This window comes from Perca flavescens, chromosome 22 (assembly GCF_004354835.1).
Source record: "Perca flavescens isolate YP-PL-M2 chromosome 22, PFLA_1.0, whole genome shotgun sequence".
NCBI classification, from domain to species: Eukaryota; Metazoa; Chordata; class Actinopteri; order Perciformes; family Percidae; genus Perca; species Perca flavescens.
In genome coordinates, this window is record NC_041352.1 from 11,089,036 (window position 1) to 11,106,022 (window position 16,987).

General features: G+C 39.7%; 1 protein-coding gene across 3 annotated transcripts; it reads right to left on the reverse strand.

Moving 5' to 3' along the window:
- Positions 1-1,158: 1,158 nt before the first annotated feature.
- Positions 1,159-16,862, reverse strand: nup58 (nucleoporin 58). 3 transcript variants are annotated; one of them, XM_028569236.1, is made up of 14 exons: positions 16,422-16,862; positions 15,655-15,818; positions 15,499-15,531; positions 15,128-15,406; positions 14,566-14,734; positions 14,290-14,355; positions 12,726-12,900; positions 12,202-12,281; positions 11,989-12,107; positions 11,398-11,480; positions 10,370-10,571; positions 4,841-4,924; positions 3,274-3,369; positions 1,159-2,807 (listed from the first exon to the last, which is right to left on the reverse strand). In XM_028569236.1, exons 1-14 carry the CDS (start codon positions 16,499-16,501, stop codon positions 2,638-2,640), a joined length of 1,800 nt encoding a protein of 599 aa, XP_028425037.1. In that variant the 5' UTR covers positions 16,502-16,862; the 3' UTR covers positions 1,159-2,637. The 3 variants fall into 3 exon arrangements, with proteins under 3 accessions (XP_028425037.1, XP_028425038.1, XP_028425039.1); XM_028569237.1 differs by lacking the exon at positions 4,841-4,924; XM_028569238.1 differs by lacking the exons at positions 3,274-3,369; positions 4,841-4,924 and having other exon boundaries at positions 16,422-16,861.
- Positions 16,863-16,987: the final 125 nt, after the last annotated feature.

Consider the following 16,987-nt stretch of genomic DNA (forward strand, 5'->3'; position numbering starts at 1 on the left):
ACTGTCACTATAATAAAGTGAAAACGCACCCAAAAAATAATAAAATTAAAATAATGTGTCTTGTGAGGCAGACACTCTTTCAAAAAGGTTACTTGCTTGTGCAATTTCCAGAGAATTGTAATGGATACAGGGCCTGCTATGGTAATTGTTACCTACAGTAAACAGTACCACAGAAGTGGTAAAACTGCTGCACCTTAAATGTAGCCTGATGTGGTCCTACTCAGATTCTAGTCAGAATGTGAGTCTGAAACCGCTCCATTGGGCTGTGATTATGGGGCGTGTTCGTTCCAACCGAACCAGGGAAAAAAATGCATCTGTATTTATTGGATAGACCTCCAACCAATCAGAGCAACGGAACTCAACACTGTGTATCGTCTCCATAGCAACCTATGCATTGCACAATGCATTCGTTCTAACTTCCGACTTTTAGACTTTTTTGAAGCTGATATATCATTTGTTTCTTGTAAATATAAATGTGGATAACGTTAGTGATAGTGACATGTTCGCTACAGTTGCATTTCTAGAGATGGATCGGCGAAAACGCGTTTTATTTCTCTGATTCACGGCTTTGTTCTAGCGCAGGCGGTCCCTCTCTTCAGTCTCTCTCTATGTCTCTCCACCATATAACGCTCTCTCTCTTCAGTCTCTCTCTATCTCGCTCCACCATATAACGCTACCGTGCTTTCGGGCAGTTGAGGCTCCTCCGCTGAGGATTTTAAAATGAATGCGCTGTCGATATCTTCCGTAACAGAAGCCATGGTGGAATCTACACATCTCAACAAATTCAACCCAAGCGTTCTTTGGTGACGTGATTGATTCTGTTACTGTTGATCATCTGTCCGACAATCTGATTGGTCCGAACCATAGACAGTATATAAGGGTCCGAACAGATCCTGTTCGGGCAATAATTGCTTCTCAATGGAGCGACTCAAGACCGAACTTCCCGACCTCGAATTTTGTGGGCGGGGCTAAGTTCGGCTGGCATCCAGGCTACCTTAAATGTATCTTCATCATAGACTGTATAAAACTAGATCTTCATTGTCAGATTAAAGTTACAACTGTCCCAAATCAGGTGATTTGCACATTCGGACAAACATATAATGACATACAGCATTCTGTGTCAACACACATTTATTGAAGTGATGCCATAGCAAAACATCATATTGAAGATTTTATTATTAAACAGCTTCTTGAAAATACAGGTTAACACAGACTGTGATTAGAAAATAATAGTACAACTATCAGTATTTGGTAACGGAACAGATATGGACAATTAAAAAAAAAAAAAAAGCAGAATATCACCTCTACCACCCCCGACAGTCAAAATAAGTCAGAAACTATGATAGACCACAGAAACAAATCCATACTTGTGCAATAGGCACACATGCACATTCACACAATCACTGTCAGGTCATATACGCTGGCAAGTGCAAATTTATTTGAGCACATGTATAAGATGCGTCGGTAGAATCTGCTTGTGAAATCCCTTTGAGATTCAACTAACGTAACATTTAATGGGAGCCATGTAATATAAACAGCACAGCGTTTCCTCTCTCTCTCAAGTTCTTACATTGGGGCAAACTAAATGTGTCTAAAAAAGTCATTATTAAACAATGATAAGGATGGACTCTAGCAAAAACAACACAGGTTATGTGGACTATCCCAAGGTCCTAGTCCCCTTTTACCCCTCCCGAATGTCATCTCTTTCTCCACTTGGTACAAAAATAAAACTGTGCTTCCCCAAAAACCCACCCTGGACACTCTCCTGTGCCTATAAAACTATCTAGGATCAGATAATACTCCCAATTGACATCTTTCAGGCAGGGATTACACTGTTCCAGACCAACTATTACCTCATAAGCTTCTTTCCCTTTACTTTATCTTACCCTTCCCTGGACGAGACTTTGGCCAAGTCATCATTTGACAGGCGTTCAAGTGCAGTTATGCGATTGACAGAGTTTGTGTAAAACAATGGAACCAACTGCTCTGTCCACCTCAAAGCACAAAAACACATCGATCTTGCAAAACATTCAGACAAAAGCAATGCCTTACAGATAACGATTTGGAATTGACCCAGCTCTGTCCATGGCTGGCATTCCCAAAAGCATTATAGCGCTACAGATTAGAGTGTGCAGGCAGCATTTGGAGACAATGCATATGGGAAAACTTACGTTTGAAATTATACAAACCCTATTTATAACCATTCCACACAGTCAACCGTCTACTACATTTATTCAGAGTTACTGAGTATTAATGAAACCAAAGTAATGTAATTGAATTGTTTAATCTAATAGGAACACTTTAACGTAGGAACCTTTTGGTATCAACCGACTAATTAACTCAGCGGACAATACACACCAATGTATGATGGAAAGATAATGCTTGCTGGCAAATGGGATTTGCTTTTTCTCAAAGTTCATTGAGTATATACCTGCAGGTGATTTTAAATGGGTGATCCTGTGTTGCTGTTTTATGGTGGGTTCAATCCCAGCCCTGATGTTTCCCTCAGATTTACATTTTCTTTGTCTTGTAGTTGGATAACAATTATTATAGCACTTTTATGCTTTTGGGAGACCAGGTCTTACTCGCTACAAACTCCAAGCTGTTCAGTCACAAGGTTCTGGTTTTCCCTTGGTCCTATCTCTTGCCCCGTTTATTACCAGCAGGGGGTTTCTTGAGCTGGAGAAGGGGTGCTGCGCCGAAGCCTGCAGCAGCTGGGTTAGACACACCAAAGGTCAGGCCGGCCGAGGGGTTTATGCCAGGGTTACTACTGAAGTTAAAGCCTGTGCTGCTGCTGCTACCAAAACCTAGAAGAGCAAGAGACAGGGGACGCGGGACAAAAAAAGAAAGAGGAAAACATAAGAAATGTTAGAGAAAACAAAAGTAGTGGAGCAAATAAAGGATCAAAATAAAGCATGTCCATAAGAAATACACATTCTGTTGTGGACAGATTTTTGTCCACTTGTTGTGAAACCCCAAATCCCAAAATGTGTTGGCTAAGCTGGCAGCACACTTAAAAGGCTAACAAAACTATACAAGGATAATGTTGTCGACAAAACAGCAGAGAGGAAACCAGAAAAATGTATTATACAGTAGTATCTGCACATTGCTCAGAGTAGCTTGACAATACGTAACAGAAAGCTTAACCAACTGCTTCTGATGACGTTTGCACAGAGAAATATCTCAATTAAGGAAGTACACTTGCAAACACAAGCCTACTCAGATTCTATTCTATGGGGGTGGGGTGTGAAGGGGGTATACAGTATTATGTACCTGCACTCAGACTGCCTCCTGTGGGCTTACTGGTGGAGAAGGCAAAAGAAGACCCCCCAGTCCCCACCCCAACAAATCCTGGCCCACCACCAAAACCTGTGGGAGAGAGTGACATGGAAGTCAGTTTGAGCTAAGCACACAGCCTACACTAGAAATGAAAACAAGGAGCAGTGGCTCAGGAGTACACAAAGGCAGGCACTGGCAAACATATTTGGGTAATTATGTGTCAAATCAGATAGACCTATCAGATAAAAAAACCTTATGTAAATGTTATCTGAAACCAAAAAATAAAAGGCAACAAATTGCAACCTTGGCTCACCATACCTACCATTATGGTAAGTATGACAAGCCAATCTGGATCTGTTATACATTGTTTTGTCTGTGCCCCTACAACAGTGGTTCCCAACCTGGGGTCCGGGCACCCCCAGGGGGGGCGGCAAAGATCACAGGGGGGGCGCAAGTCTTTATGTGGTTTGAGGTAAAAAAAAAATATTTGCACATGTTAAACAAATTATGATAATACACTAGAATATATATTGTATACAAAAGTCTGTATGAAAACAATCTATTTTGTTGTATCCTCGTTTTTCCTGCCACCACGGCATCACTATTTTATGAATGAAACATGGCGGAGAAACGTAACAGTGCTGATAGCTCCTCTGTATCAACAAAGAAAGTAAGGCTCTATCTCGAGAGTTACCTCAACTTCGGTTTCGGGGGGGGGCTCAGCTTTTCTTAGACATGAATAGGGGGGGCGCCAAGGAAAAAAGGTTGGGAACCACTGCCCTACAACATGTCATGTCTCTAGAAGTTATATTTCTGATGGGTGTGAAAATGACAAACTTCCCAGGGGCAAAAAAAACTGCAATTCACAAAATTCAGCGAAAATATTTTTTTGTGTCAAACTGTCCATACAGTTTCAACAAAATCATAAATGTAAACAAAAACCTCTATTTGATTTGACACAGAATGACCCATATGCAAAATAAATGCCACAACCTAATCAATAGAGCACTGCCCAGAGACTGCAGATCACTGCAAAGCAAGGGCCAAAGGGAGAAAAACGTCATGAGAAAGATTTCACCAAACACACCAACTACAAGAGAACACACCGACTTGGTGTGCGTTCAGACCACTTGCTCCCACACTCCCGCCAAGTTACTTTTAACTAGCTGTTGTGGCCAAGTGGATTTGCCGGTCGACATCCAAAGGTATTTTAGCTACATGGTACATGCAGAACATTATTTTAGTATAACAGACTGCTTAGTTTTGGCCAAATGTCTCCTCACTAAGAAAAACCATCATCCAACTTGTCACGTCAAAGATACAGTGACCAGTGGCTGCTCAGTTTTCTTGTGGTGTGAACGCACTTGACCTCTTGTGCAAGAAAGAAGAGAGGAGAAAATGCATTGCCAAGCTTTAGCTGCACCACTCTCTCACACATACACACTGCCTACCAATACTTTCATACAGGAGAACGCAAAGACCAAAAAAATAAAAGCTAGAAGACATTAGGGGAAGGGTACTCCGTGTAAGGATAGGGCAAAACAAAAGGCAGAGGTAATACCTCCAAGGGTAGAAGAGCCCAAGCTAGTGCCCACTGCCGAGGCAAAGGGGTTTCCGAACCCTGCCCCCAAGGGTGCCTGGGTCCCTAAGGCACAGAGAGAGAGCATATGCTTTACTCCTCTGAATGGGTGCATGTGTGTGTGTGTTTATGTCCATCTCCTTTGACAGAAAAAAGTTGGTAAGAACATTCACTATGACATGGACATATTATGCATTTGCACTCCTGTCACATAAAATAAACTTCCTTCTCACATTGAAAATATGCTTCAAAAAGATTAAAAGAAATGCCAAGCATTTAGGTTTTGATTAACCTTGTTTTTAAATGCATCCATGATAAAAACATGTCTGCAATAGATTGCATAAGAGTAATCCAACATCGTGGTTGCGTTTGTCAGGACATCACAAGATTGCAGCAGCTAAGTAACACAAATACTACAGTGCAACTGCAGAATTAGAAAATGCACCAAGCTTTTACAAATGCAGTGCATAAATATATGTACTTTATCAATATTTACAAAAAGGTTTAAACTATAACATAGTAATATATAGTAGTTGCTGACAAACTGGGGGGGAAATGCTGCTAGTTCTTTCACTCAGAAACTTGTCTTTTTTTTCCTCTATGCAATTTCTTTTCTTTAACCAAATTTTGTAAGGCTTCCAATTAGTCTGCATTGTTAATACAACTTCAGTCGAAAAGAAACAAGGACAAACGTTTCTTTGTTTAAAAATGGATTTATTGTCAATTTAATATGCAACTTCACTTACATAAAACACAAACAAACAAAGTTTATAACAGAATTGATTGTTAATTGCTAACTGCTACTGCATTTGACAAGTTTCCAAATTTTCAAGATTTCTGAGAGTGAATGAACTAGCATACGGCAAATAATGCATCACACAATTATTGAATAAAGCTTAAAAGGCACACTATATTATATATTAAATATACTGTATTAACAGGCATTGGTTATATACGTTTTAAACATTCATCTACAAGTAAAAGCACTCGAGATTTAGATAAGAAATGTGAATTTGGCATCTACGGCTGCCTCTCAGTGTAAACTGGTCAAGATAAAAGGAAACTCAGTGATATGTTACAGTTTGCCTGTCAAAGTCAATGTGGTCAAGTTTCGTGGTTTGTGTCTGAACACTTTTCACCAGTGACATAACAGCCAAATTTTTGGTGGTTGTTTTTCTAAAACACAAAAGCTGCACCTTGGATAAATCTACACATGATTATAAGCTACAAACACACTTTGTGGATCAAGTCTGATAAGAGATTCAGTCTAGTTAAACATTAGCAGATCACAAAGACCCCCTCCCCACCCCCCCCAAAAAAAACACAACCTGCATTAGTAGTACCTCCTGGAAGCCACACACAGAAATACCACTACAAAAAGCATAATGTAAGCATATGAGAAATGGTCAAAAGGAAAATGATTAAGAGGGAATAAGAACATTCAAAAACAGTCAACAGCCAACAAAAGGACCAGAGTGATTTTCTGGATTTTGACTAATCGGGCTGGTTTAAGAGAACTGCTGTGCTGATGCTCGACATCACACAGGAAAAATAAGATACCATTCTATAAAAACAATATTCTGAATCATTGAGTTTCAGAATAACTCGTGTTGAGTTGAGCACTGTAGGCAAATTGTGGTGCTAGTATTGATGCCCTCCCCCCCCCAAAAAAAACAATTTCACATTTTAATTCCTTCATTAATAAAAAAAAAAAAAAAAAAAAAAAGGGGATTACTCCTGCTGTTGTAATGCCTTTCAAGAAAATACAACAGTCAACATTTGCATACATATTACTGACAGATATTGAGAAGATACCCAACATACAGGAATACGGTGGCTAAATACCAACTATCACCACTTAGGTTCAAACAGCTTTGACAGACCAATAATTATTACATAATTTAATAGTCATTATTATGCCAAGTATGCCTGCAGAGATGTGGAAGACGATATGATGCTAAATTACACAAAAGTCTGGACAACTTGGGAATCTAGCCAACTTTAAAAACGAACTTCTGCTCAGCCCCAAAACTGTATTTCAATCCTACAAAAAGTTTAGAGTTGTTTAACAGAGGACTGGAATGTCCAAAGCAGCGGTTTCTCTCTTAACACGCAGCGGCTCCATCAAGACAGAATCCACTAGATGGGTTCACCCGAGCACCATTGTAACTAGCAGCAATATACAGCACATGCTGGAGAGTGAACTGACCACTTAATATCAGAACACATTAAATAACAGGTTTGTCTTCAATCTTTTGAGTGCCAAAATGCTATGCTCTCACCAGTATCTCAATCAATATAACTCAATATCAAGCAGGACTATCCTTTAATCATAAAATGGTGAGAAATAACATCCCGCGCAATAAAGAGACATTGACACTACACAATCTGACCACACTGATCTGTTTCGTTTGGCACTAATGTATCCTGCTGGTACTGAAGGACCAGTGTGAGCAGCAAAAAGCATTCTTCTCTAAGGAACTACCAAACAAACTAACAACAAATTAGATTTTCTACACAAGTTTCTCAAGAAAACTTGTCACGGCAAAAGGTCCATACAAAGTACCAACACCTTGGATAGAATACCTGAAATTACAACTTGTTAACAGTACTTTTACTCTACATTTGCGTTCAATTGAACTGAATGTGAAATGATCTGTCCCTGTTACGCTGACAGTAGCCCTTAGGTGAAATAGCTTAAATCAAGTAACAGCAGTATGGCCTCACACAACCACACCAACCAAATCCAGTATTGAACAGTGAGTAAATGCGGATTAGTTTTGCGACTGTTGAATATCAATTTTGTAAATGAATCTTCAAATATAAAAGAGGGCTCTTCATTCACAACACTTGTATACAAACACTGAGCACGCCGGTTCATTTAGGCCATCAATAAGTGACAAAGACTGGGGTCATTTCAGCAGCCTCTCTTCCACTTTAAGACAGAGTAAGTGCAGTAATGGAAAGATAATCTTAGTTTTAATGAACAGTTCAGGTGATTAAATAACTTCTATTTTCAGTCCTGAGTCTTTTGGCAACTTTCACCTTACGTCCATCGAGGCACACATCTGATTAAGTTTTTCGCCGACACAATCAACCCAACGCTGACAAGTATATGGGTCAAACAAGAATCTGGCTGAAGTAAGCGCCAGGTTAGTGTTGTAAGGGCTGGGATACTGGCCACCTGCCATTATGCCATTCCAATTACAGACTAAGTTACACACATAAAACAAAAAATAAATAGGTAAATAAATAGACCAAGACAACCACTTCTGAGTAGGCTTATTCTATGAAATGACTGAGTCAAATACTAGTAAATAACCACTATTTGGAAAGAGGGATGGGAACTTTGCTGAATATTATCACGGATATTTAAAAAAAAAAAAAAAAAATGCAATCTTGTAACACAGTACCCACCTCTGGGGTTAACAGGCTTGCAAAGTTATACCTTATAATAAATAATTTACAGCGCAATGCAGCCTTTTTTGACAGCTAGCATACCCAGAGAACACAGTTACAATAAAAATGATCAAACAAAATGATCAGGAACTGATTTGGCTTTATATGAAATAAAAAAAATGGAAAGCAACACACAACAAATCTTCAGCAGGCACCAAGGTAGTGTGCACTTCTACCACACAAGTGGATTTGACCTACGGTGGCAACAGGGCTTGATTATGAAGGGCTTTTATCTGCAAATTAGGGTTAAGCAATAGATTGTAAAACATTCCTTTCCCTACTTGGCACATACTTAAAAAGGCTAGATGCTTATTCAGAATAGCTACTGCATGTCCTGCTAAGCGACCAAAGGTATTTGAATGTTCCGATATTATAACACTGAAAAATAAGCCACATTCATTCAATTGGTGATTATTGGATCTGATGACCGTCTGAGCAGATTTGCTGATTTTTTTGTGAAAAAAAGAGGCAGCAGAAATTTGCAAATGAAGCCAGACTGGAGCTGAAGTTTCTATAATTTGCCATGTGAGAATTTTCAAACCATGCTGCCCAACCCCATCCAATATTGCTTTTAAACGTTTGAATTACGTCTTTTGTACACTTTACAAGAAAGAAAAATACAGCAGAAACATGCCAATATAGAGTAGTTAGTTTGTTTGTTCATAGTGAGTGCCCTGATATGCCAATAAAATGGCCTACAAAACAAAGCCTACAAAAAAGGCCGAACATTTGTTTAACACCTCTGAGATGTGGCAACAACCATTATGGACACTAGCCTTAGCACACCATTGACGCCAATCTGTGTGCAAGCTGTATGTGTAATCACCTGTCTGCTTGTCCTGGATATTAATACTGTGTATAACAACCTTTAGAAATATTTATGATTTTACTTGCAGAATATGGAAAGAATTTCACATGTGGTATGATGGTTGACATTTAAGAAATATAACTTCTTTTTTTATTATTAAATAGAACTTGCTTTTTTGAATACAAGTTGATTTAGGCCTTTAGTTTAATTATTTTGAGTGTGGTTGCCTTAAAATGGGTCTTAGCCTAAACTGTGCCTACTATCGGAAAGACCCTGAACAAGAGAAGCTCCATGCTTCAATAAACAATGGTGATACAATCTTTTTATAAATTGTTCTTTAAAATGTTCAACATTCCTGTATTTTTAGTGAAATAAATAATCAATTGGAGCTTCCCTACATCAAAGAGACTTCTTAACAGTTGGACTGAAGAGAGTGGAAGCTACATTATAATACATTTATACACCAACTGACCACCAAGACACAATCTTTTTATATATATATATATATATATATATATATATATATATATATATATATATATATATATATATATATATATATATATATAAAAAACAGAACTCTGAATAACTAATAATTCAAAGAATGTTTGCCAAGTAATCACACAGCAAGTGTCTAATGCTTCTAACCCCATCATATAACAACCTTCACTGAGTAGGCTCATTTCAAGCATCCATTAAATAAAAACCAGAGTCCTAACTCAAATGAAATGTACAAGCTCTAATTATAACTTCAAGATTCATGTGAGTAAAAATTGAGATAGCTGGACTTTCTCTCACATTATATCATTTCTTCATTGTCAGCCTCATATACCTGCTCTAACATTGGGCACAGAGAGAAATTAGGGGAAGTAGGTTATTGTATCCCTAGTATTACTGAAAGTGTTTGGATGACATTCTGTATGACAAGATGGTAAGGCAGCACAAAGGTTTCCTGTCAGAGTTTAGCAACAGATTTCTTATCTCTGCCTTTCTCCGTCTTTCTTTAGCCGTTCTTTCGTTAGAGAAAGTACAGACACAATAGCTTGGCACCAGCTAAGGTTTTTTTTAATATTATTTTTATTATTTATAATCATCCTCTCTGTCCTCTCTTGACCTTTCCACTCCCACGATTGCCTCATTTTAAAAGTTACTTATCCTGTCCTCTCCAAAATATTTCTCTCCTCTCCCTCCTTTATTTTAAGGTGAGAAGAGGAAAACTTTCTAGAACTTGTAGGCAGTCAGACCTGGAGTAGGCTGTTGTTGCTGGGTCAACGTGGCTGCCATGGCAACCGCTGCAGCGTTGGGCACACTGGAGAATGGGGCAGGCCCAGTCGTGACTCGCGGCGTACTCTGCCACTTCCTGTTGGATGCCCGTTTGGACTCAAAGACGTCCGTCGAGTCTTCCAGGAAAGACCGACGGTAGGAAAGGTACTGGTGCTTCAAGATCTGTGATAGCAGACGTATACAAAGGGAAAGACAAAGAAAAGAATGGAATTAACATATTGTTCACACATTGTAATTATAATTTGCTTAGACAGCTTACAATTTGTTCTGGACAATGTGGACATCATTTTGTAAATAATAACGTGATCATATTATTACAATACTTATGCTTGAGAAATGCCTTATCACACAGCCTTGTGTTGGGTTCACACTGGCCGATAGTTTTGTGTTGTATTATTTGCGCAAGTTTGATTGCAGGATCATTGTGCTTACTGGCGCCAGTGCAGAGCTGTAGGCACCAATAACGTTTCTTTCCGTCATCAACCACGGCCAAAATAACTCACTATTGCTGCTTTGTACCTGTTGCGGAAGTCCCAGATAGGTCACAAATAATTTTTTTTATGTTTTTGCAATAAACTCATCAAAAGTATGCCAAAATAACTACATCATGATGGCCATTTATAAAAAGTCTGAATTCATGCTTTGTCAAGTCTGTCCGCAAAGGTTAGGATCAATCAGGGCTATGCTATGCAGGAGAATCTTGACACTAATTAGGTTTCGCGACACAACGTCACGCAATTTGTTTTGCTCTAGTTGCCTTTTTTTTTTTTTTTTTTTTACAACGCAAATACGCAAGTCGCACGAATGTTGTTCGCTTCATTTGCGTCGCAAATTTATATCTACTGGTGTCTTTGCACCGACTTTGTAATTACGCCGCACATTTTATGTGTACCGCAGCCAGTGTGAACACACCATTAGACTATATTAAACACATTTTCAAAAGAATATTTAAATCATTTTCAAACAAAGCTGGAGGAAAAGAACTGACCTTGACATTCTCATTAACAGACTGGAGCTGGGCAGCCTGTGCAACAAATGTCTGGTACAACTTCTGCATGGCCAACGTGAGGTCTGGAAACAAAAACACACAATGGCATCATCCGAGTACACATTTGAGGCGAGTTAAAGAAAAGATGGAGGTAGGGCTGCACGATTAAGGCCAAAATGATAATCACGATTATTCAGGGATTAGGGACAAAATATTTTTTTGCACTTTCACATTTAAATAAACAGAGCACTGCTTTCGTTTCAATGTTGTGCTTCATTCCTGCTAATGTACATATCTTTGCATCAAAATAAGTAGGTCTGGACCCAAAAATTCAACTATTCTGATATTTGTTTGATGGGTAGGTATTTGGGTTTCAATTTTAGTATTTGGATATTCTTTTTTTAATTTTTTTCCAATAATATAGAACAGAATACCTAAAAATCTCTTTAAATAAACTAAAATGACTAAACTGATCAGTAATTTGCCGTTTGTCACTGTGAGCAACAGTTTTCACTTTAATACATGGAGATGACAGGACACATTTACCTACTTTCCTGGGTTGTGTTAAAAGTCAGACAAATGTCCTCTTACCCTGAGGAGTGATGTGGGAGCCACTGCTCTGCGTTGTCAGGTGGTTCTCCAGTTCTTCTATCTGCTGGCGGTACTGCTGCAACTGCACCTCAAACTGCTCTACCAGGCTACGGAAATAACTAAACACAAAAAATGTACACATATTTTCATCTTTGTCCACTGCTACTGCACATCTCCCTTTGATTTACTTGTTACATGTGGTGGCTTACTTACTCTGATGGAGCAGTGTTCTCATGCTGAAGTCCAGGGGGAGTCTTTTGTGTACGCAGTGCTATGTCGGCATTTTTCAGCTCCTTGAGAACAAAGGAAAAGAGGGAAGTAAAAAGACAGATTTTTAAGGATGCCACATTTTTTTCGAGAACATTTTCCACATTTCAGTAACCGACTGTCAGAAATCTAGACAATTCACTTCCTCTCATCTGAAGCCCCATTTGCAAGAGCTAGGTTGATCTACAGCTATACCTTAGAGAAAAATACCATCTTATGCATCTTGGTATAGAACTGGGAATTATCTATGTATTTTGTGATTAAAATGGGCAACAGTAGGTACATACAATATGTGTTGCCATGTGTATTTCTTGACTTGATTGAGGAAGTCAAGTGTTCATTGTGATGCCTGCTCATACTGACAATGGATCTACTGTATGACTATATAGAATTTGTGCATCAGGACCAAAAAGTTGAGTTAACACATAACTTCACACTTAGGCTTGTGTATGTAGATGTACTGTTCGTACCTGCGCTGTCTCCATCTTTAGCTTGTCGATGGCCAGGGCTTGGCGCTGCAGACCGCTGGCACTGACAGAGAGAAGCTGTTTAAGGCTCTTGATGTCATCTTGGACTTTGGAAATGGCCTTAGATGACATCCTGCTGATGTCTTCCTGAACCTGTTTCTGGTCTTTCACAAATTTTCTATAAAAAAAAGAAGAAAGAGAAATAAAATTGGAAATAACTAAACAAAAAATGTTTTCCAGCAATACATTGGTGGTGGACAGGTACCAGTACTAGTTGTTTTGCATTTAATTCCAAAGTGAATAATGGATTTACATGGCAATTGTAACGTATTCACACAGTAGAATAAGAGCACAATATTTGGAGCCGTTAGCATTAGCGAAGTAAGTGTAACATTAGTAATGGGTCATTTTTTACTACCTAAACGTCAACGTGTGGAGACTATCAAAAGACCTGTAAATGAGGAGGAAGAGGACCTGACCGCGGCCGTGATTGCTGCTGAGGATGCCTAACGTTACACTGCTGTAAATGACATGAGACCAGGGGATTGCAAAGCGAGGCCATAGTGGGCAAAGAGTTATCTATAGGGGTCTATGCAAGAACTTCACTCTTATCTCTGTCTCGTAGTAGAACATTACAGTGAAAATGTGTTTTACAGAACTGTGAAGTTATACAGCGCACAGGACATTCGTTTATTTAGCCCTGAAAACGTGTTCGAAACAGGTTCAGCCGTTCGCCCTCAGTAGCTTAATTAGATATATTAAGTCACTACAGATATGAAAAACGTTACATTATTGTTACCATGTGTGCAAATGAATACTGTGAGAGGATGCATGCGTGTGCATTTGTGTGTAGTTGGCTGTGTGTGGTGTATTTGGCCTGCTGCATTACTCTTCTGCAAATATAAGCTACTATATAAAAGCTGCAGTAATGATTGTGCAAACCCGGCTTGTTGGCTGGTATTTGAAATATGTTCGGTGGGCTAATCAGAGTTCTATGGTGCCGTTGTATTGGCAACTTTAGTGCATGAAAAACAATCTCTCTCTCCCTCTTGTTCGCTCGCTTAGTAAACCGCTACGGAGGTGGGTGTGTATCTGTGCGCGTGTGTGTAAGCTACGTGTGTCAAGGAAAACTAAATTTCAGAGCACCCTCACTGAAACTTCGAGCAACCCCGTAGCACCAGCAAAAAAAAAAATCTTTGGCTCCGCCACTGTGCATGCTTACTGGCTCCCTGACGCAGAATTGATCCTTAGATATTGAAGTTGGGTATTGAATGACGCTGCATTTTTCGATACTTTAGAGGCAACTTGGACAGTGACTAAAAAGTATTGAATTCGGTACCCAGCCCTAACATTGCCACACTCCACCTAAGTAGAAGTCACAGCTTTATGACTACGATCCTTCTAGCCATGTTTACAACAAACAGGCCAAATGAGTCACATCTCCTTTGGAACAATAACAATTGATAAAATGGGTTAACATTTGCATCATCAAACAAATATGACACCATTCTATCAGGCAGACTGGATCAAATCCTGTGACAATATATACACATACAAAAACACTTACTGGAAATTCTCAACATCCTGACAAATAACTGGGGGCAGGTTCTCGTCTTTCAGAGCTTTACTGTCCCTGAGAGAGAAAAAGAGAGTGCTTTTCATCATTACAACAAACTGAATAGTACATGCTGATCAGGTATACATAAACCGGGTACAAAGCCACAGAATGCCTCTCAGTAAACAGTTATATACACTATTTTAGATTATAGCATGTACAGGTCTGGACAGATCAAGGATTTCCATTTAGTAAAGAACCATGCATATGTTGGTCAGCAGGACTTACTGTGCATTGGCTCCAGATGAAGTGTCGCTCTTACTCTCAGAGGAAGTGCTGAAGTCAACTCCACCCAGGCCAATACTGGGGGCAGGGGCCGCTGATACTGCTGTGGAGGCAGCTAACAGAGAACCCAACGTTAACCCGCCTCCTAGTCCAAGAGTGGTCTGACCCAAACCTGCAACACCAAGTACACATATGGGTTATAACCCTGTGCAACATTGTAAAGATTGAGAACTACTTCTGAAATAGTCCTCAGTTAAGATCTTTGAGTCATAATCAAAACCACTGCAGCTATAACAATTTAAAACATTGATTTCCTCATTGAAAATCAATAGTCAAAGCGCTGTGCAAAGGTCACCACTACATTGCTCTCCCACTGACCAAAAACTACAAAAAAAAACCCTAATTATGATTAGTTTATTTATAACAACTAAGACATTTTATTGACTTTGCCTTTGTATACAATTATTGCTTATATATAAATCATATAATGTTTTGCCACTATGCTGAGCTCTCAGCACCATGTCTGCACCTGTGCACAAGCTCAGGTTGCCTATTTGCATCTCACCTGCAGACAAAGTGTTGGCGAAGAGACTCCCGCCCAGCGATGGGCCTGTTGAGGTTGCAGCTGTGGTGCTTGTTGTGCCACCAAGACCAAGGCTGAAGCCTGCCGATGCAGGCTGCTGTGGAGCCACGGATGTCAGGACAGAGCCAAATGATAAACCTGCCCCTGCAGGGGCTGATGAGGAAATGGAAGTGGTGGTGAGGGAGAAGGGTGTTGCTGAGGCGGTGGGCTTGTTAAAGGCCAAGCTGAAGCCAGTGGACGCAGCTGTAGTAGCTGGGGCACCTGAAAGAAAGTATATGTACAAATCAAGATTATAACCTATTTCATTAACTTTCCAAGATTTTACTTAAAAATAAACATTAACACAAACATACCTAATGTAAGGCCTGCAGTGGGTGCTGCCGTGCCTAAAAGAGAACAACATCACAACATAAGACAAGGTATAAGCCTATGGCTGCAGCTGACAGACACAGGAATTTATTTCACAGTATGCCATGGGGTTTGTTTTTGAATCTGTGTGACATTATTACTTGAGGCAGGTGTGTTGAAAGAAAATCCTCCAGTTGGTTTCTGAGCAAAGAGACTTCCTCCGAGACCAAGAGATGGGGTGGTGCTGGTGGAGGTGGCAAGGGTTGGGGCTGCTGTACCCAGAGCAGTCCCGATAGAGAAGCCACCAGTATTGGCCGCAGGTGCACTAATAAGGCAAAAGGCAGTAAATTCAGTTACATAAAACAGTTATTTCAAAATACCAGAGACAAGTGGCAAACTAGGGATAATCGGTCATCGTCACAGTTATGCAAACAAATGTTTTGTAGAACTACTCATTGGAAGAATTGAAGGACATGTCTTCCAACTCTTTACCTTAACGTTACACATTTTACTTGACACATGTCCAGAACAGATTGCCAGGACAACTCGCAGTTAAATTTGGTGGATCAAAGTAACAGCCGTGACAGTTCCTTCTGCTGAGAATGTCACGCCACATTTGCTTTACTTATCAGGACAAGATACAAGTAACGTTAACGTTAATTAGCTACACGACAGACAGAACGTAACTTTGAACTTATAATACGCATTAACACGCTAACATCTCGTTAGATTGTTAGCGTTAACGTTACACAAACATTCCTCGTTCACATATTATCGTTAGTAATCTTCGCAAAAGCATGTTAGGATACTCAAGTAATGTTATAAAAGCATGCAAGTTTTGTCACCTGCTAACGTCAGGTTAACTATGCTAATGTTAGCTAGCCAAGTCGGCTATTTGAAATATGTCATTAGCTATCTGCTACGTTACCTGGTTGCGGCCCCGAATGCGAATCCTCCACCAGTGTTGGTAGAACCAAGAGTCCCTGATCCAAAGTTAAAGCCAGACATTTTGTTTTAAGAGCCACACATTTAACACCAACTGTGGACCAATGAAGACACTAGCTAGCAACCCAGCATCCCGGCTAATGCACGCTAGTTAGCTTTGAAAGATGCCCGCGCGAGGGCCAAATTCGCGGTTTGCCTTTCCTCAAAAAGACAAAAATGTCGGCTTTTCCAAATAAGTTAAATCCGCAGCTCTTTGGCTGTAACCTAAGTTTTATGGTTTCCCACTTATTTCTTTTGTTTTTAGATTTGTAAAGCTTTCAAACATCGCATGTTTAATTCCCGCATGATGTTTTTCTATTCCCCGCCTGGGTATTTCCCGAATGCTGTTGCATTTCGGGTAATTTGTTTAACTACATTTCCCGTCGTCCCTATCGCTGTTTTTGTTCTCGCGTGATGCCTCACATATGCGCAAGGTAGCAATTTTGGTACTTTCGGACGTTGATTCCGGCCTTGCTTTCAAAATAAAATACGCCATTTGAGACTAGATAT

Excerpts from the sequence above, each read along its gene's own strand:
- nup58 (XM_028569236.1), bottom strand. The coding sequence starts at position 16,501 with ATGTCTGGCTTTAACTTTGGATCAGGGACTCTTGGTTCTACCAACACT. Across the intron at positions 12,282-12,725 it reads TAAAGATGGAGACAGCGCAG|GAGCTGAAAAATGCCGACAT; the intron begins GTACGAACAGTA and ends TTTGTTCTCAAG. Across the intron at positions 11,481-11,988 it reads CTCCCACATCACTCCTCAGG|ACCTCACGTTGGCCATGCAG; the intron begins GTAAGAGGACAT and ends TTTTGTTTCCAG.